Genomic DNA, 21333 nt, shown 5'->3' on the forward strand with positions numbered 1-21333 from the left:
TTTTGTGCCTCTAATTGAGAGACAGGACAGTGGATAGAGTCGGAAACCAGGGAGAGAGAGGGAGAGTGGGGAATGACATGCGGGGGAGGGGCCACAGGTGGGGCTCGTACCCGGGCCGCCCGCTTGAGACTACAGCCTCCATGCATGGGGCGCGTGCCCTAGCCACTGCCCACCAGCGCCCCTAAAACTCATCGGACTTTTAAATCGAATCCTCCATCGATGCGACTTCAAGCCACTACTAATGTCTGGCCGACGTAAACAAGACGTCATACTTACGCGACCAGCACTGCTACTGTTGCCGCAGAAAAACACGGGAAGCTTCTTCTCAGGGACTTTTGACTCTTCAAACGATGTCGACTGCTATGAATTTCGGATCGAAGAGTTTTAAACCTCGGGCTCCTGACAAAGGCTCGTTCCCTCTGGATCATTTCGGTAAGTTTGACACGAAGAATCTCCTTTTCACATGAACACAACAGAGTCGCCTCAACGCCACAGAGGATCAGAGAACAACGCATGTTCATGGAGAAATACACAACATCATCATATTACATCTCTTCCAAGGCTAAAGAACTACAATTAAATAACGAATAGATGTTATTCAGCTGCAGATTTATGCCCAGAAGAATGTGAGTTTAGGTTTGACCTTGTTGTTTCTGTACAGATACAATTCACCATTATGACCCATTGTGATGGATTGTGTCGATAGAAATGTGTGAAATGTCACAATGATGATACACTTTTATTAAAGATCTCTTCATGTCAGTATCATCATTATGGGCCAATACAACAGCCATGAGTAAAGTAAATAATAAACTCTAACTCACCCTGTTGTACTGAGTCACAGTGGCTCATTTGTCCTAGGTGGAATGTTTTTTTTTGTTTTTGTCCATTTTCCATTTCCATTAATTGTTTCTAACCTGTGGCTCATGTGTGTGATGTTGCTGCTCTGCTCTCATACATATAATGGATTATCTCTACTGTGGCAAGCCGTTTAGGAAATTAATATATTGAACGAAACTTTGAATATATGGAATTAAACTTTGAATATATTGAATTAAACTTTGAATATATTGAACAAAGTCTGAATATATTGAACAAAGTCTGAATATATTGAACAAAATCTGAATATATTGAACAAAATCTGAATATATGGAATTGAAGCTGATTTCAATTCTCCAAATCCACCAGTTTCATTGTTGTCATCAAAAAGACACCCTGCTGAATATGCTGGTTTTGCAAAATGACATGAGCTGAAATATACTAATAGTTTGTTGACTGTGAAAACTTTTTTGAAACAGCTCTTCGTACTCAAAATTATCTGAATCATTTTGAATGTAGAATGCGTCACCTTGAAGATAATCAATTATTGGAACACTTTTACTGCTTATGAGTAGTAATGTTCTACAAAACATTGCTGAGCGCACTTTGTGCATCCAGCTTTAGGGGATTTTTTACTTACAGATTCTCTTTCTGAGATGGAAGCTGAAATAACACTACAGACTTCCATTCCATATATTCAAAGTTTCATTCAATATATTAATTTCCTGAACGGCTTGTCGTACTCTTCCTCCATCTTCACTTATCTATGTGTCTGTTATTATTGCCAATCAATACAATCCAAATGGAAAGCTTAACAAGGGCAATGAAAAAAGCCATTGCTATAAAATTAAATAAACAGTTTAAAACATTGAAATGAAAAACTCATGAAATCCAGTCAGAAGATGTTAGAACTGGAGATGCACCGATTGGATACCGATGTTGAACCGATGCATCCTTAGTTAGAACACAAATCTCCTTTTGCTCCAAGAGTTTATATGAAAACGTGAAATACATTCAGAACAGCTGAAAGCAGACGTGCATCCCTCTGGTGTAACGTATAAAAGCAACATATATTAGGCATTAAATGGGCTGTTGCCTGCTACTGCTTCATGGTTTATAACAAGAAACAATCTGCAAATGTAGATCACGACTCTCAGAGAGCAAACACTGCTCCATTTTTATATGTTTGATAACCCACATTCTTTTAATTCAGCTCAACATCTTCCCTCTTCAGGTACACTGGCATAAAACAGTCTCGGGTTTGTAGCATTGAGGAAACTGTCTCAGTCGTTTGTGGTTACATTCAAACCTGACTCAAGTCAACATCTACTATACTTACTAACAAACAAGTTTTGTACACATCAAGCAATTATCAATTGAAACACAGTTTATATATCACTTTGGGCTTTTCGACCACATGGCAAGATGTAATCTTGTCTTAACTTTATGACAAACTTCAACATATCAGAGCATGAACCTGTAAGATTGAGCTTCATATTGTCTTGTTGTTATTTCAGGGGAGTGTAAAACCTTCAAGGAGACGTTTATGAAATGCCTGAGAGACAACAGTTTTGACAACTCAATGTGCAGACTGCAGTCCAAAGACTACCTCGAGTGCCGCATGAATAAGTAAGACACTTCCTCAATAATGGCACCCAACACATCTTATCATCCTCGTGTCTTCTTATTCTAGTTAAACATATTTAACTTTACTTGTCCTCTTGTGTGTCCAGTCAGCTGATGGCCAAGGAGCCTCTGGAGAAACTAGGATTCAAGGATCTGATGGACCAACCTCCCAGCCAAGCAGACAAAGACACTAAACCCTGAACAACACAAAGTCCTCACAACCCAACGAGAGGCCAAGGCTGCTGTGAGACTGAGGTGGAACAGTCTGGCTTCAAGGAGTTTCAAAATGTGGGCCTGCAAAAACCAAGGAGAGCTTCATGGTCACAATGTGAGCCCTGTGTGGGGGTACAGAGTACTCTTTGATTTTCATCAATCCTTTTATGTATATAAGAAACAGATGTAATATATATGAAGATGCTGCTTTGACGTGTCAATAAATATTTTGTTTTTAAACTAAACCGTCTCTCAATATGTTTCTCTCAGCTGCTGATGTTGGTTTTTTAAAATGTATTTGTTTCTGTTACAATAGTGACATCTGCTGGCCAATTATTGATACTACATGAATTTCTTTGAAAGGATTGGCGCCACATGTGAAACATCCACTTTATTTTTTAAACGTAAGTCATAATTGTGTTAAAATAATCTTCATTCTCTAATCTTAGAGTTCAGACTACCTTCTCTTATTATTTTGCTGGTGCTTTGTCTTTTCACCTAAATCTAAAATAGATTCAAATAAGGCCCTTGCTCTGATTGGACCGTTTTCAAATGACCTCTGATGTGCCATACTTGATCTACTTCTAAATCCACAATAGAATGTTGCTGCCTATTTTTTTTTTTTTTTTTACAATATTCATCATTGATTGTTTCATATACTGCTTTTTTTGTCTTCTTGTCTTGTGTTTTAAAGAAAAAATTCAGCTTCTATTGAGAACGTCATACTGAACTTCTTTGTATACTACTACAATGACAATAATCTTACTCATAGAAAAAAATAGATATTTTCTAAGGTTCCACAGAGAAATAACTTGAATGTGTAACATTTTTTAATCAATGACAGAAACTGTCTTCTGTTCAAATAATAACATTTATTACGATCATACTTTGGTTGAGCACAAGCTGAACCATCCACAGCTGGAAATACAAAACATGATCTGTGTGGAGGGAAACACACACAGAGACACCAAGTCAAGCCAGTAGCATCAGTACAGCTTTATACAACACTATTACAACTAAAACCAGTGTGACACGTACAAATCAAGAAGAAAAAGGAAATTGCTGATGGAACTATAAGTCTTTGTTAACTAAAAAAAAAAAAAATCTAACGAATGAAACGTTCAAACACAAACCTCAGACTTTCTCCCCTCTGAATGTTCGAACTTTGAATAAAAAATGACAACCCTGCTTTGTACATATCACCTTTATAGATGACTTCCTGTTTGGATGTTCTGAAATGGACGGTTAGAAAAAAAGAAATACATGAGCAAATTTAAACCTAAATTATGAACAAATCTGTTATTCATCAATAATATTTAAAAACACTTGACAATAAAATTGATTTGAGAAAGATTGTACTTCAGTATTTTTGTAAGATCGCTTAAAGTAATGTGTGAACTTGCTGATCAGCGCAGAGAACACGAGACACTTAAATCAAATCATGTTTCCCAGAAGGTGATTTGCTCCATGCTGACGATATTTGAATAAAAGAGTATAATATGCAGAGAAGCATTTCCTTTCATGTTACCTTCCTAAAGAAATACTCTTTAAAGGCATTCACAAAACTCATCGTCTAAAACTTTACAAATGAACTGGTTAAGAACGAGTCGTCAGAGTTAAATCTGAGACTTCTGCTGGAATACAATTGTCAGGGTTAAATGAGCTGGATGAAGCAACAGAGTCCGCTACACGATGCCGTAATGAGAATATTTCCCTTTAAATCAAAGTAGTTCAACAGAATCACACTATCAACAAAAGAGCGGAGAAGAACTTCACAGTAGTCACAGTATATAAACATCACTCTCCCTCCCATTGGCTCGAATTGAATTCTCCAGAGAATATCCTGCTGTGTTCTCACTTCAGCTCACTCTGACCTGCTGCAGAAAAAGATAGTAGGGGTCTGGCAGGAGAAACTCAGCGGGAAGTGTGAAACGAAAAATGTGGCCTTTGCGTTCACTCATACAGCTCCTGGAAATATCAGGAGTTTTCTTTTAGTGTGAAAGCCCTATAGGATAAAGATGAACAGATCCATCCTAAACAAATGAGTGGACCAATAGCAGTGCAAAAGCAAACCTGGGGACGTAATAGAGCATGATTCATTAGAAGAGCTACCTAAAGTGGTGCAGTGACCTATGAACGCCTGCATTCCTTCCTATTTTTTTTTTGCATCTAAAATCAGTAGAAAGCAGTGACAGATGATTTAGTTTTGTTTCTGGAAGTCACGGGATTAATTCTTTTTGAGGATCTCCCCCCACTTTAAGTGGAACAGTAGTCTGAAGTGTAAGAAATGCTTTAGGAAAGAAGCAGTCAGTAGTGAATCTTCATATAAATTGTTTGGCACAAGCGTTCACCTCTGTGGAATCAGACACATTTTGCTGTAGCTTTACACAAACAGTCAATTAAAAAAAACTTTTTAAATCAGCTGCCTCCTTCAGAAAACTACTAAAATCACCATGTTTGTAAAAGCTGCTTTAAACGCACAGTATGTAACGGAGCCCGACCGATTAACCGACCAGCCGATAATAAGGGCCGATAACGGCATTTACAGTGACTATCAATATCGGCTAATTTAATCCCAGATAAGTGCCGATATTACTAGATTTATTCACCAGTCAAATATCATTCCATTTGACTTTTGTTGTATTAAACTAGCAGTTCTCTTTCACCAGCAGAGGGTGCTGTATGGATTACAACAAGCATGATAACTGCATTCGAGGGATCAATGCAATACATGTGTTTATCTATATCTACAAATCGAAGAGAGATATCGGCCAATTTATCGGTATAAATTTTTTTCCCCCACCTTTTTCCCTCCCCTGATATCGGTATTGGCTTGAAAGAACATTTATCTGTCGAGCCCCAGTATGTAAATTCTGCCTAGGGAGTCTCTCAATCCAAACAATAACAAAAGTTCATGCTGAGGCTTGCGGGGAATCATGGGAGTGATTCTCTCTTCTACTCCCTCCCCCCACCCCAAATGAAAACCAACTCTGCGTAGTCAAGGCGAACGGGCGAAACAGACCTGAGGAAGAGAATATCTTTACTGACCATATATGAAAGTGTGATTTACATGACGTTTTTATCACAGCAGCACATACAGCAGCAGTACGGCAGCTTTCAGTAGCAGTTCCCGCAGTTTTTGACGTAACATCCGGGGTAAAAAAAACAACCCAAAAAAACATCCTGTGTTTCCATGGCAACGATAAACATGTTGTGTCAGTGATGCCGCAACGAAAGACACGTCCTGTTACAACTATAAGATTTCAGATAACTGTCTGAAATATTAAAGGGGATGTAAATACTCAACAAAAGTTTTTAATAATTTTAGTTAATTTTTACATAATTTAGATATTTTAGTGTAAACATTCTTTATATTTCACCTTACAGCTAATTATCTCAGCTCTATTATACGGTTGTCTCTTAGCGTTAAACAGTGTTTGTTTCATTTATGGAAAGTAACACTGGCTTCAATAATTCACTCGGGTACAGTTATCATTCCGGGCTATTTGTTTTCATCATTCAAGTTTCGGATTGTTTTCAATTAAAAAAAAAAAAGAGGACGTTTGTCTTTCATATTTCATTGTTTACAGATATAAATAACAGCAACGGATCAGTCAGAGAGGAAGAGGAGGAGGGGTTTCCTTTTTCACTAGCGAGAGGAGTTAGAACTGGATCGAGACCGATGCCGACGACGGCCAGGCGATCTAGACCTGCGACGCACTGGAGAGCGTCGCCGTGGAGACCGAGACCTAGAGGAGAAAGAAATGTTGTCAGAAAAGGACTTGAGAGTTAAGAGAGAAAATCAACGTCATTGAAAGTTAAAATCAAGTTTTGTGTGTTTTAAGATGTTTGAATCTCATATCGACCACGGATAAAATATACAATTATATTAATCCACGTTATTTATTTCAAAAATCAAAGACTGCTTTATCTTTTACACTTCCAGTATTCGTCACATGCATGCATACCGTCTCCTCATGCGGGGTGGGGTGCGTCGCCACATTGGTGGGGGCGGAGGCATCCTGCGGGGAGGGGAAAACCTGCGAGGGGGAGGGCGCACCGTGGGAGCGAGCACAGCTGTGACTGTAATCTCCTGTCCGTCAATCTGACCTGAGGAAAATATCCAGGAAATCACATACTGAAGGTTTCTTATCTAAACATGGTTTAAAAAAAGTGTATTTTAATTTCAGCATTCAGGATGAGCGCCACAAACAAACACGATCATCACTACACAGTCTTTGAGCCTAACGTCTCGTCTACACAGCTTCACTCACTCATTCATACAGTTCACAGACACAACTTTCGACATCCACGCTCCACCGTACCTCCGTCCATGTGTTTCAGGGCTTTCTCCGCCTCCTCAGGAGTCTCAAACTCCACATAGGCGTAGCCTTTGGACAGGTGCGGGTGGATGCGGTTCATAGGCATGTCAATCATCTTGATCTTGCCGTAGGTGGAGAAGATCTCCTGGATGTGATCCTTTGAAAGGTTGAGAAATGTAACATTAAATTCAGACATTTCATGAAAAGATATGGTATAGAATAGATTCCATATCCTTAAATAAAAGAGAATTATGTGCTTAAGGTTGTTAAAAAACAAACTGTAAAACTAAGTCATTCAAAGTGTTCCTTTTGATAAAAAGTCTTTAGTAACAAGTCCAATGTTTATTCAGGAAAGGTTGAGTAAGGCCCCGTGTTCATCTAGTGGTTATTTTCTCAGAAAGGCGCTGTTCACATCACAGGCGCTCTGTTCCAAAAGTAGGATATGCCCGTCGTTTTGAATGCTGGGAAGAAGATGTTACATTTTCCAAAGGATATTATCCCTAAAATAAGTTTAAAAATGTCTGAGGGAAAATGTTGCTTCCTTAGTCTAAAATTTTATGGTAAATCAATTTGAGTATTTTCAGTCTTCTGACTACTCAAAGCACTTTTACACCGCAGGTCACAGCTACACATTCACACAATGATGGCAGAGGCTGCTTTGTAAAGTGTCCATCAGAGTTAAACTAATCCTATTCATACACATTCATCTGCTACTGACGAAGCAGACAAAGCATAAGGAGCTCTGGTGGAATTTCTGTAGTTATTTAGATTATAATGTACAGACGTCATAATGTTTATTCACTGTTCTCTGATGTCAATCAGACCTGACAGAGTTCAGCTGTGATTAGAACACCAAGGACAGCTTAGAGAGTGTCAACTCTTTTTCCTGATATCTGCAAGGATGTTTGGTAGACTTATTGTCTGCTCCAGTGTTATTGAGGTCACAGATTAGTCTAGGTGGGTCAACGTGACACGACCCTGATAATGATAATGTCTTTTGGGATATATGCAATGCGCTGCAGATGTGATTGAGCACTACACGAGTACAAGTGTGATGTTGATCCATGTCTCCTCATGAGTATTCTTCTTCTGTATAAACTTTCATCAACATAAGCCATCTGATGTCAACTGAGTCTTATTGTATGAAGTCAAGTCTTAGTAATTTCCTCAACAGGAGCAAACTGTGGTTAAGTGTCTTGCCCAAGGACACAGCAGACATGTTGCTGCAGGAGCTGGGGATCAATACCCCGACCTTCCGGCTGAGAGACGACTGACTAACACTGATCCACAGCCTTTTCTGTGTGTCACCTTCCGCTCTGATGCTCTATGCCTGTGTAGAATATGAGTTAAGTACTTTTCTGATCCCTCAGACAACGTTCAGCAGACCAGGCAGTGTAAACCACTATTGCTGTGCTTGTGATCAGCAGTGTGATTTGAACTTTCACCTTGATAACATTTCTGGTGAGTCTTCCCAGGTAGACCTTGGTGGGTTTTGGTGTGGGGCTCCTGCGTCGTCTCTCCCTGTCATCCTTCTTTGCTGATTTTGACCTGGAATGACATTTCAATATCAGTTAGTATTTAAATCATCCATGAGATCCATCATTCCTTTTTGCTGACATAAAGACTTTTACCAGACTACAGTGGGAGGATATTAAAAATGTCCTCAGTTAACAATTTAAGATGCAGTTTGAAGGAACTTTTTGGCTTGTTAGCAATCAAATCAAACAAAAAAGGCACAAATGCCCCCAAAAATAATCACAAGAAGCACTAATACATTTCTAGCACAATTAGTAAATGAATTCATACTTTGAACGAGACCGCCGCCTGTTGTTGTGGCGCTGACGGCTCGGGCTTGGTGAGGAGGATGAGGAGGACGAGGAAGACGAGCGGGAGCTGGAGGAGCCTGAATGACTGGAGGCAGAGCTGGAGCCACTGGAGGAGGAGGAGCCTGAGCTACTTGAACTGGAACTGAGAGAGATGGGAAGATGTGATTAAAACTGGTTTCTAAACGGTTTATCTCCACTGTATCTACAAAAAGCCTCTGTGGAATTAGACTGGTTTCAGACAGATTTTCTTATAGATATAGAAACACATAGAACAGAACAAAGCTAAGAGAAAAACCTGACAGCATGAAGTCATATTACATCATATATAGTATCGCCTCTGACCTGCTGCTCCCACTTGAAGCATTGCGCCGTGTGCGGTTCTTCTCTCGACCTCTGCCTTTTTCAGCACCTTCTTTTGTGCCGCCTGACTTCTCCTTACCGCGCTGTTTGCTTTTGTCATCCTCCTTCCTCTTCGTTGGGGAAGGCGCCCTGTGGTTAGAGATGTAAGTAAACAAAAATTCTACAATTTTTTATCCAAAGTGACGTACATCAGAGAGTAAGAACAACACAAGCAAGGATCTAGAAAGAAGGGAACAATGTCAGTAAGAGCAAATGATCAGCTTTGAGTCCGATTGGACCAACAGGTGCTGACAGGAAGTGACCAGAGGCAAAGCACAACATTGACGGCAGTTCTTGAGAGCTCTAATCAGTATAGAAACCATCTTATAAGTCATTGTTATCAAACAAAAACAATCGTCACAAACATCATCATCATCAATGATATCGAGACCATGATCATTAAGTTAGTAGGTATTCATGAAAGAGCTGGGTCTTTAGCTTTTTCTTAAAGGTGCAGAGGGACTCTGCAGATCGAATGGAGTTTGGATGAGCTTTTCAGGCATTGGACAACACTTTAAAGAAATGTAACTTTATACCATTAAAACATGCAAAACTAGATGTTTAGGTATTTGTTGTACATGCTGTTTGTAAACAACACTATAAGCATGCTAACCATTTACCACAGACTACACTGACAAGTTGCTATCTAAGACATAGATGGGTGGGTATGAGTGTATGAAAGATATATACTGTGATATAATATGTGTACTTTTCAAAAAGATGTCTGGTTGTTTAGATTTGATAAACATCACAGGTGTAGCTCGATAAATCATGCCTAATTATACTAAATAATTGGACCAATTAATCTAAAAGATTAGAGAATTGGTATTAAATTACGGATATTTTTTTGGGTGTCTACTTAAGATGAAAAAGAACAACAATCCACAATTAATGTCTGATAGTTTTGTGTCTTAACCTACAAAGTAAGTTTGCTGTAATATTCATAATGATATAATACTGTTTTATTATTACTGCTCACTTTGTCCTTTTCGAAAATAAAACAAAAACAGAGCGAGAAAATAGAAGTACATCACTGAAATAAATCGGTGAAATAATCAAATTAAACTTCACAGTTATAAATTAACTTCCTCTCTAACAACCTCTCAGTCTGAGTAGATAAATAGACTCTCGCGTCAGTGAGCTTGTTAGCACTAGCCAGCTAATACTTATTTATAACATGTTAAACCTAAATTAGCATCGTAAAAACAAAAGGCTGCTCTCACTGCGACACCAACGTTATCTCGTTATCATTTACTGTCAATGCAAACAATACATATTCCCAATAAAATAGAATATCAACTTGTACAATTACTCGCTTTTACTCACATCTTTCCAACTCCGTCACAAAAAGATGACGTCACATGTCGGCTTGAAGTCCACCAATCAAAAGGCTAGACGTGCACAAGAGCCGTTGAAGGAAATGAGAAAATTATTTCCCCTCAGTAAGGACTGCTAGGGCATTTCCTCACCTCTTTGCTCGTTTTATAAAGCTTATTGTCTCAGCTCATAAGATTATTAGTTGAATACAAACTTTGACTTGTCGTTCGACGACAATGTCATGTGGTTTTCACGGTTATTTTACTAAGGACAATGCAGCACAGCACTGTTGATTTGCCTTAGAGTCCATGTTGCGGCGGCCCACATAACGGCGCATGGATGTTACCGGCAGATGACAAGACGTTTCCTCGGGTGAGACGATTGTAGACACTTTCAATGTCCCATGTTCATCTTTAACATTTATCTTTAACAGAGTTGTTCATTAACTTAAGCTGTTAACACATTACTGTTATCTTTTTTAGTAGCCTATATTACTGCTGTGTGGAGCACAGAGGACACCTCTCCTCTGTGATAGCAACACTCCTGATGTCCTCTACAAGCGACCCAGAGCAAGATGAAACCAGCAAACCATCAGGTGGTGGCAGGACTCTTGCTTTGACTGTTTGCTCTGCTGCCATTGGAGGCACCTTCCAGTATGGATACAACATCTCAATTATCAATTCACCTACCAGCTACATCCAGGTTTTCATCAATGATACCTACGTGAAGCGCTGGGGCACTGGCCTGGAGACTCCCCAGGTGACACTGGTGTGGACTCTGATAGTGTCAGCTTTCTCACTGGGGGGTTTGCTTGGTGCCCTGTTAGCAGGACCTCTGGCGGTCCGCTTTGGAAGGAAGAACTCACTGCTTCTAAACAATTCCTTCTTGTTTGCCGGTGCTGTGCTTGTGCTGACATGCAGGATGGCTGAATCGTTTGAGATGCTCATCTGTGCTCGTTTTCTGGTGGGGATGAACTCAGGAGTCAGTATGAATGTTCAACCCATGTATTTTGGGGAAAGTGCCCCAAAACACCTCAGAGGAGCTACCGCTTTTTCATCTGCTGTCTTTACTGCGTTCGGGATCTTCTTGGGTCAAGTTGTGGGACTCACCGAAGTTCTGGGTGCAGAGCCTCTTTGGCCCTACTTGCTGGCTAGTAATGCTTTGCCAGGGTTGATCCAGCTTCTTACCCTACCCTGGTTCCCTGAAAGCCCCAGGTACCTTCTCATTGACCGGGGAGACAGGGAAGCATGTGTCAAGGCGCTTCAAAGACTCCGGGGTGGGGAGGTCCCCGTCTCGGAGATGGACGAGTTGCTTCAAGAGCAGCAGCTGCAAAAATCGGCAGCCTTAAATTCTGGATCTGCAGCTTCCACAAGGACGCCCTGGTCCCTGTTTAAGAGTCGTGACCTGCGATGCCAGCTCAGAACAGTCATGGCAGCCAGTAGTGCCATGATGCTCTGTGGCAATGACTCCATCTATTTCTATGCCTCTTACATCTTTCTCGAAGCAGGGATCCCTCCAGAAAAAGTCCAGTACATCACTATTGGAACGGGGGCGTCAGAGTTTACAGCCTCCATACTGAGTAACCTGCTGATTGAACGTGTTGGCCGCCGGTACCTTCTTATTGGAGGATACTGCCTTATGTCTTGCTGGTCTTTAGTCTTCACTATAGCTCTTACCTTACAGAGCCACGGGGTGGCTGGGATGCCCTACCTCAGCATGGCATGTGTTTTTGCCTACATCCTCAGCTTTGGCTTGGGCCCTGCAGGAGTGACCGGGATCTTGCCAGCGGAAATATTTGACCAGGCATCTCGACCGGCAGCGTACATGGTTGCCGGCTCGTTTATGTGGATCAGCCTGTTCTTGGTGGGAATGCTGTTTCCCTTTATAGTCGGCAGCCTGGGAAACATCTGCTTTCTGCCATTTATGGCCGTGTGTGTGTTGTCTTCGGTGTTTTTAGGACTTACCTTACCAGAGACTAAGGGTAAGACGCTTTCTGAGATTACTGCAGAGTTCGATAAAAAGAATGGAGTGAAAAGGGAGAATCAAGACATGCAGCTAGATGACACCATTGGGGATCAGTACAAGTTGGGCAAAGCCGTCTCCTTTACTTCCCTTACACAAGATCCAGACCACGACCCCGACCAAAAGAATCAGGTATGAAATTTGAGGCCAACCAGTTACAGATCTAATTGAACACGTAGTGCCTTTGTAACATCTTTATGCACTGTCAGTGCTGAATAGATTACTTCACATCGAATACACATGGAGTAATCTATCCAGTTGTCCTATTTATGAAAGATGGTCAATGGATCATTTCTTTAAGTTTTTTTTATTTTTTTATTGTAGTTTGGTCACACATCGTTAACGACCCTGTGTTTAAGATTAAATATAGTCTTGACTAGGGCTGGGAAATATGGACCAAAACTCATATCGATACTGTTTAGCTGAATGGCGATACTCGATATGTGTTGATGTGCCTTTTATTAACAGTGAAAACACATGGAAAAATAAACTACCTGTTTGTGAATTTAAAAAGTAATATTAAAAAATAAAAATGTTCCTTAAATACAATAAAAGAGAGAGAGAGGAGGAGCAGGGAAAAGAAGGACAGACAGTCAGTCATCATCAGTGAGATGAGAAAAAGGTGACCTGACACCTCTGTGACGTTATTTTAATGCAACATAAACTATATCGATATTAACGATATTGTCTTACCCTATATCTTGTTTGAAAATATATCGATATATTTCCCAGCCCTAGTCTTGACCATTCTATTATACATCTACACTTCCATTCATTTACATTTTCAAATAAAATAAGAACCCATCATTTCCATTGAGTTCAAAGATTAAAACTTCTCTGTAAATTAAAAAAAAAAATTATCCTGGGTTATCCTGTGCCTAAAGTTTAAAGATAAATGGACACATAATATAAACTAATGACAGAATGGTCATTTATCACTTACAGTTAACAATCCTACATGGTAAAAAAAATAATAACCTTCACCTTATAAAACCCTGATTCAATTTTTTTCTAGGGATTTTTTTGGTTTGTAATTGTACTTTTCCCAAAGTTCTTATTTTAAGTTTTGAATTTTTTGTACCTTTTTTGAGTCGGAGGAAAGACTGAATTGTGGCCAGAGAGGAGATGAATGAAGTACAGCCGTGCAATATACAGTATGAAGAGGTGGAGATGGATGGACTGTTAAAGTCAAAGTATTCTCTTCTTTCCTGACTTAAGCCTTCTTCATCAAACCTATACTATAGGTAAAAGATGTAGCCTATGTAAGTGGTCCTTGCCTTCATGAGCTGGTATTCCTCTATTCCTGTATTATATACTTCAAACAATGGGGCCTGAAACTTGGCAGGAAAAGAAATGTTGAAGCAAAGACTGCCAATCCAAAGTCAAGTTTAAGCGTCGACAGGCTGGAGCGGTGAGCCTCAAACTGGTGGCTCACCTCCATAGTTTGAATGGGATGCTCCCAAAACTAACCGATGTATTAATACATTTCTTTGAAGGTGCGTGGCAGCCACGGTAGAGCGAGGAAGAATAAATCATGCTTTGCCGTTGAATGTGACCCCTGCACTGCTAGAATAATGGACCTGTAATGTACAATAGACAATACGAGGAGTAATTACCTCAAATGTAGCTGCATAACTCCTCGTCATACCTACCAAAACTCTGTGAAGGTACTGCCATTAGGAAAAATGTTTGCCAGTGGGTTAGTATTTAAAATGCATGTATCAAAGGATTGCCCACTCTAAACCAAATGTTGCACAGGCTAGATTACAGCTGGCCCTGTTTTCTAATCGATGTTCTGTGTATCCAGTCTATTGATCCATGTTGTGTACATCTCCTTTTTCAGTCAAATCAAAGAAGGAACGATAACTCTCTAAACTATGGCAGGTTTTTTTTTATGTGTGTAATGTTCTGCCAAGTTAATTTCACCAGCCACTGTTAATTTTACGTAATTCTTTATTTTATAAATGGATAAATTACTGAAGAAGTTGTACTTCTGCTCAAGGCATCTATTACCAGCCGCTTAACCAACTGTAAAAACGTCTTCTGCGTGCACTAGATTTTTTCGAAAATGCAGCTCTGAAAAACAGCCACCAGGTGTCACTGTTGTCATTGTCACTGTAGGCTCCCTTTTCCTGTATGACAGTATGATTATTTTCTATTACCACTGTATCATTATAGAGTATATATCTAGAAAAGATCTATCTATATAATATAAAAATGTAATCACATCCATGATGACACATTTAACCCTTGTACACCTTACCTGCATTTTTTTTATGTATCTTTTTGTTTCCTTTATTTAACGTTGGACGTTTTTGCTGAAGAATGTTTTGTAAATTATTAATCCATTGACCCTCTATTTTCCTAAAAATGTCTAAACTTCTTGCTGGATTTCATGCCAAAAAGGCTGTGCACTATGTGGAATATATAATTAATTGTCATTGTATGAAGCTGCCATTCAAAAAGCATGTGTAGACAATTCTTGTATCTCGCTGTATGATCCTCAGGCTTTATTTTTCTGGAATGAATTTATATTTTGCAACACAGTTATTTATTCTATTCTATTTTTAGAATCAGATGCACGTATACAGAAATAAAGCTGACCTACGCCATCGTGTCTCTGGTAGTCTGGTTTGTTGGATCGATTCTGCCTTTCTGGTAACTGCTCTCTGTTTTAATTACATTAAGTCACATTACTTTGGCTCACTCGCCTCTGGCACTTCAATCCAGCCATTCCTACCCACTCCTATTAAATTTGTCAGTGTAATACTGTTTATTTATGGGAACCAGAGCGGTCTCAGTCAACATCTCACTGTGAAGGAGGTGAAAGTGTGTAACTCATTTACATCTCCATCACACAATGGAGAAAGTTTCTATTTCTACTGCAACTAAAGGACAAGCAATACACAAAGTGTGTACATGCTACAAGAAGGTTTTCAGTGGATATGACTGAAATGTTAAAAGTCAAGTTTATTTATATAGCACATTTCAGCAACAAGGAGATTCAAAGGGCTTCACACAGGACATCAAGAGCGTCAAGACAAAGAGAAAAAGAAACATTAAAATACAAGATTTCAAAAATCACTCAACAAACCCTTAACACTCAGAAAATATTATAAGATCAAATTAAAATAGAAAAATCCAAAAGAAAGACAGAAATATGGCATCAAGCGGGAAAAAAATACATTTAGATTTAAAATGTAAAAATAACCTTAGATATGTAATGGTGATGTAATCTGCTCTGCTCGCCTTTCAATGTTATAATGCTCTGTCCAGGGGCGATTCTAGAGTCTGTTGGGGCTCTAGGCAAACATCAGCTGGCAACTGCTTGGGGCCCCAGACCAGTAGGGGGGGCTACTGAGGGCTCACAAACTTAAACCAAAGCAGTGGCCAAAAATGTGCAAATTTTGAAAGTAGAAAACCTCCCTAAGGGGGCCCTATTAGATAGCACTCACTCTTGTTGGGGTCAATCAATTGCCTGCCTTGCCTGTTGACAAGCTGCACCTCTGCTGAATTTCCCCGACTTCAGAGTCTTATCTTCCACGAGGAACACAGATTCACCGGCTGGTCTTGCCTGATTGAGATCAACTCAGGCTCACAGTTTGCTCCCTTTGTGTTTTCAAGCTTGGCCCTAAGTTTCCCTGGAAACTCCACCCAGGGGTGCTGTGGTGTTGAAATCCACCCACAGTCGTTACAGTTTAACATTGCACCAATTTGTTTTCAAGAAATATGTTGGGTCTGTCAATAAAAGTGAACAATTACTTCAAGTAATCATCTTGCAGGAACATACAGTACCATTTCATTTGCCGCATCAATAAATGTTCTTTGGAGCGGGATGAGACATCTTTTTTTTCTATCTTTCCAGGATATGAGAAACAGTAAAACATCATTTGGAATACCCACAAAATAGTCTTTTCTGTCAGTTTTGGGCCAGCTATGGTGAAATTAATTTTTAATGCTCTCCATCTCCCAATGACTTCCAAGTGTATCATTTCGTCAGTCTAAGCAGATATCATCGGCCCATGAAACACCCACCAGCATTGTCTGGGCTTTTATCCTGGCAACACTAAGTCACTGTAGAGCCTGAGTACCACAGACTGTCTCACAGGATATGATTACCACATATCTGTTAGCCTATCATTTATTATGGTCTATAACTCATTTACTGAGCTCACCGGATTGGTTTGGTTTGGCATGATTTGCTTTCTTGAAGAAGGTAACAGAAGATAAAACTGCCAAAGCTCTCTGTTAAATATGAAGCTACAGCTTAGACATGTTTGACTTTTAACAGACTTAAAAACAGGGAAGCTGCTCACATGTCACGGTCCAAAGTAGCAAACAAAAACATCCATGAGGCATTTTTATAGCAGACACAAACAATGTGCCAAGTGGACTAAAGGAACACACATTATTATTTTAACCAGCCTGATTTTATCCAAATGCTATTTTACTAGTTTGCTGCCACACAAATAAACAAATGAACTATACCACATGTAAATGGACTTTTTAAGCAGGCTCCAGCATGTACATTTTTCTAGTCTTCTGGCTACTCAAAGTGCTTTTTACACGACATGTCACATTTTCCCTGCACACTGATGGCAGAGGCTGCTATGTAAAGTGTCCATCAGTATTTACTAATCCACACACCACTGACATACTGTAGCATGCCAACAATTTGGAATTCGTCTTGCCTAAGGACACTTTGACATGTGAGTGCAGGAACTGGGGATTGAACCCCTGACCTCCCAGTTGAGAGACGAACTGTAGAATCAGAGTGAGTGTAGAGACTTAGTCTTTTTATTATTACCAGCTCAAATGTTAACACTCTGCTGTCAATTTACTCAATTTACTGGCTGACAGCCAACCCCCCCCCCCCCCCCAATTAATTTTTAAGATATGACTTTTGAGGATTAAGGTTTCCACATTTAGGCAGGACATTGGGTGTCTGTGGGTGAGTGGTAGAGTCGGTTGACAGCGAGAGAAAGCTTGTTTCAGCCTGCTATTTGTTTGCGTCTTTCTCCTCAACTGAAGAGTGCAGGTTTCCTAAGGCAACCAAAAGCAGGGAGTTAAGAGTATCACCTTGAATTAAACTTCCTGTTTGTTTCTATGAAGAGAGGTGAACATGTTTCTGTGCACTTGAAGAACATTAGACAAGGGAATTGAGTTGTAAAATAATTTCATGGGCTGAAAAAAGATATCAGATCTCGAGCACACGGGCAAGAGAAACTGAAGCTGTCTGCGAGATGTAACTTGTGAACGATCCTGTGCAACAAAAACAGGCTGATGAAACTATTAAGAAGCAGACAGGCGGTCCCAGTGGACCTGCCGGAGCGCTTTATCACGACTGTCTTTGAAGCAGGTTGGTCTGAACCTATGATACGAGTAGATAGCATGAAATAGAGTTTTTATTACTGTTTGTCTTTTTCTTCTTGGGCCGGGCACACACTGAGGGGTTCACTAGGGGCGAAAGTCTTCCTCATCCTCTTCTTCAGAGAGAATTCATTTCCTAGTAAATAAAGGCCATCAGGATTTATAATGAGGCACCTGCACTAACAGAAGACCCAGGATGTCATCAGCTCAACATAATGAAAAGTCCATCACCCTAATTGTGAATCAACTGCACTTAAATAGTGACTTACTAGTCTCCCCAGCAATAATAGTGTTTTACACTTCATGTCAGCACAGAATTAATGCAACCACACACACTTATGGCTCTGCCTTTTAGGACTAATTTGGGGTTCAGTATCTCGCCCCAGGACACACAGGATGGTTTGTTAAGTGCACATCTCCCACGAGCAATTTGTGTCTTGCTTTATGACACTTCCACATGTGGACTACTGGAGCTGGGATTTAACTGCCATTTTATTTCTCTAGTGGCAGAGGAACCACTCTATCACTTAACTCACAGATGTCGAAGCTGCAGTTGATAAGACATAATGATAGTTGTCATTTCAGCCTGAAAATGAAATGATGCTGGCGAGAAATGAGAACCTCTCGTTGTTGTCCTGGTATACTGGAAGGAGGAGGCAGACATCTGCTGTACTTTTAAGAGTAGGTTTAAAACGTTCCTTTTTGATACAGCTGATAGTCGGAAACTGGATGGAGCAGCTCCTATGCTTCTATAGGGGTTAGACTGCCAGGGGGCCTGGCACTTTGAGTTCCTCTCTCTCTCTCTCTCTCTCTCTCTCTCTCTCTCTCTCTCTCTCTCTCTTTATCATATAACTGCACAGCACTGTCTTTAAATCTTCATGTACCTCGCATGTTACCAACCATATTTGTTCCTGGGAGCTCCAGAGCTCCCTTGCCTCATTGCTATGGCTTGTATTTAGGGATAGCTTGCTGCTATGGACCCCCCCCCCCCCCCCCCCAATACCAACTGCTACAGCTATTAATATCAGCCTTACATCTTATATTATAATTATAATAAATATGATTATTATAAATATTAAAGTGAATTTAGAAGCTGATCAACTTCAACCTCTATAATTTACATAATCAGTTGTTCCTGTTTAATCACCTTTACAGTTGATAAGGTCGATATTAGACTGTTCAGTCTATAATCACACTTTACTGTTACACATACTTCTTACCATTATTACTGACATTGTAGCTTTAAATCTATCTTATTCATTGTTGTTGTTATTGCTCTGTTTATCTCTATTCGTTTCCACCTTTCTGCATCTCTCCAACACAGTTTCAGCAGATGGTTCATCATGAGTCTGGTTCTGTTGAGGTTTCTGCCTCTTAAAGGACGTTTTTCTTGTCACTGTAACTTTGCTAAATGTTGCTTAGTGCTCATGATGGATTAATGTTGGTTCTTTGATAATACAACAAAGAGTAAACTCTTTCACCTGCTCGTTTTAAAGTGTCTTGGGATAACATTGGTTATGAATTGGCGCTATACAAATAAAACTTTATTGCTTGTTTGATTGAGCGATAATCTGAGCTTGTATGTTCAAGGTCAAGTTTCAGTTTCCCTGCAGGGGTGTGGAGGAAACAAGTTAAGGAGTCACATAAACACCACAGCCAAACAAGCTGTTTTTACAGTATAAGTTAGCATGTTTACAGCCTGGTTCAAAAAACAAATATGTCTGATTAGTAATTGTCATCACGGGCACACACTGTACGGGCGGGCTTGCTGCCGATGAGCCTCCAGAGCCCGCTGCAGGAACAGATGGGTGACGTCACTCAGGCTTCATCCATTAATATTTACAGTCAATGATTATGTCCCCAGGATTTACCCCCCCCCCCCCCCCCTTTTTAAACCTCTTTTTTGTGGCTTGAAGAAGAAACATAGGAAAATTGAGTCATTATCATTTAGATAACAATCATTCCTCACTGTCATCATTTCCCAGATAATATGATGAGGAATACATTGGATGGATTTTTAATACCACACAGAAGCTCTGCAGCGTCACCAGTTGAACAGGAGGACTATCAATCTATTTTATCCATCTGCTCAACTAAATGAGGAACATAGGAGCTACTATTCAGTATGAGAAACAGATCTGTAAATGACAGGTCTAGTAGGACTACAGCTACACATGTAATAAAGACGACCATTTCATTGCACTAGGCTATGTAATGGAAGGCCGTGCACCTTCACAGGTATTTTGTGATTATTGTGACACACTGAAATGTTTTGTCACATTTGTGTTTGGTTATTTTCTATGACTATTATACAAACATATCAGTATTTTAGTGAAAGAAGTGATTTTGAAGTTGTTCCTGACTTTGCCACAAGGGGGCAGCACCTCCACCTCTTTGCTGCGCTCTGCTTCAGTCTGGCAGAAGCGTGTTTCAGTGTGCTTTCTTTGTCTTTTACAGGATAGTAATCCAAGTTTGAGACACAGAACGTTCACAGTATGATTCAGATGTAATTCCAGTAAATGTTTTATTGGTTTTTACATCATTTTGTTCGTCTTTATGTTTGTAAATAGTGTAAAAACGTTTTGAGTGCTAGCATGCTATTGCTAAGTAAAGTGCCTCGTGCATCACTGGTAACTTTCACTTTCACTCACTTCTGAATTTTAGTCGGTTAAAAACACTCCTGATAGCCTTCTGTGTAAAATAAATAATACATTTATTAATTTTCTTTATGTAGAAAATTAAGCATTTCGTATCAGTTAAAATTTCCTTCTCTGTCAGTTAACATTGAAAATATAGCTTAGTAGCAAAATGCTAATTTAGGTAATTTTACCACAATGAGTTTGTTTTTACATTGATGTTTGTTTGAACAGTAACATAAGATTGTGTATTTAGTGTATATATTTGAGTGTCTGAAATGCACTTAAAGAAACAACATATTTAGTATTTTTTGCAAATGAAAGTCTGGCAGAAGCGAGAGAAAAGTGAACAACTACAGCCGACTCTGTGTGCTTTCTTTGTCTTTTACAGATGTTCTTTAAGCTGTTGGCAGGTTCCCGTACCTGTGACATTATGAAAACTATACCAATGATGAGAACTGTACATTACTGTGGTAGTGGGGTTGTTGTAGGCTCATCTGTAAGGGAGAGATGTGTAGGTGGCTTGGGGGAGCAGTGCCAGAGTTAATTAGCACAGGTGAGATCTCTCAAGTGATTGCTCTCCTTCTTCTCGCTCAGCAGCAGGCTGGAGCTGGACGCACGCACGCACGCACGCACGCACGCACGCACGCACGCACGCACGCACGCACGCACGCACGCACGCACGCACGCACATATTTGCTCATTTGATGCTGGATGTATAATTAAGTAATTTATTCATAACATGTCTGTCAAATTAACTTTTCATATCAGAAGAAAAGTATT

At 39.8% G+C, this 21333-nt stretch overlaps 3 protein-coding genes across 4 annotated transcripts; 2 read left to right on the top strand and 1 right to left on the bottom strand.

Annotated features, from left to right (window-relative positions):
- Positions 1-263: 263 nt before the first annotated feature.
- On the top strand, positions 264-2903 carry cox19 (cytochrome c oxidase assembly factor COX19). Its single transcript, XM_020648324.3, has 3 exons — positions 264-432; positions 2337-2448; positions 2553-2903. Exons 1-3 carry the CDS (start codon positions 351-353, stop codon positions 2644-2646), a joined length of 288 nt encoding a protein of 95 aa, XP_020503980.1. The 5' UTR covers positions 264-350; the 3' UTR covers positions 2647-2903.
- A 607-nt stretch (positions 2904-3510) lies between these two features.
- LOC109994832 (RNA-binding protein with serine-rich domain 1) lies at positions 3511-10590 on the bottom strand. Its single transcript, XM_020648323.3, has 7 exons — positions 10532-10590; positions 9149-9295; positions 8787-8948; positions 8426-8528; positions 6984-7137; positions 6627-6768; positions 3511-6407 (listed from the first exon to the last, which is right to left on the bottom strand). Coding segments are annotated over exons 1-7 (810 nt in total). The 5' UTR covers positions 10534-10590; the 3' UTR covers positions 3511-6307.
- Positions 10591-10651: 61 nt separating this feature from the next.
- On the top strand, positions 10652-15156 carry LOC109994829 (solute carrier family 2, facilitated glucose transporter member 11). Of its 2 annotated transcripts, none has more exons than XM_029280138.2 (2): positions 10652-10894; positions 11008-15156. In XM_029280138.2, the coding sequence occupies exons 1-2, from the start codon at positions 10875-10877 to the stop codon at positions 12680-12682; spliced, it is 1695 nt and encodes a 564-aa protein (XP_029135971.1). In that variant the 5' UTR covers positions 10652-10874; the 3' UTR covers positions 12683-15156. The 2 variants fall into 2 exon arrangements, with proteins under 2 accessions (XP_029135971.1, XP_020503977.1); XM_020648321.3 differs by having other exon boundaries at positions 10653-10894; positions 11005-15156.
- The last annotated feature ends 6177 nt before the right edge of the window (positions 15157-21333 follow it).

This window comes from Labrus bergylta, chromosome 21 (assembly GCF_963930695.1).
Source record: "Labrus bergylta chromosome 21, fLabBer1.1, whole genome shotgun sequence".
Lineage (NCBI taxonomy): Eukaryota > Metazoa > Chordata > Actinopteri > Labriformes > Labridae > Labrus > Labrus bergylta.

Coding starts and splice junctions, on each gene's coding strand:
- cox19 (XM_020648324.3), top strand. CDS start 351: ATGTCGACTGCTATGAATTTCGGATCGAAGAGTTTTAAACCTCGGGCT. Junction 433..2,336: donor GTTCCCTCTGGATCATTTCG/GTAAGTTTGACA, acceptor TTGTTATTTCAG/GGGAGTGTAAAACCTTCAAG. Junction 2,449..2,552: donor CTCGAGTGCCGCATGAATAA/GTAAGACACTTC, acceptor TTGTGTGTCCAG/TCAGCTGATGGCCAAGGAGC.
- LOC109994832 (XM_020648323.3), bottom strand. Junction 8,529..8,786: donor AGGCGGCGGTCTCGTTCAAA/GTATGAATTCAT, acceptor ATGTCATTCCAG/GTCAAAATCAGCAAAGAAGG. Junction 6,769..6,983: donor CCTGAAACACATGGACGGAG/GTACGGTGGAGC, acceptor TATTTTCCTCAG/GTCAGATTGACGGACAGGAG.
- LOC109994829 (XM_020648321.3), top strand. CDS start 10,875: ATGACAAGACGTTTCCTCGG. Junction 10,895..11,004: donor ATGACAAGACGTTTCCTCGG/GTGAGACGATTG, acceptor TATCTTTTTTAG/TAGCCTATATTACTGCTGTG.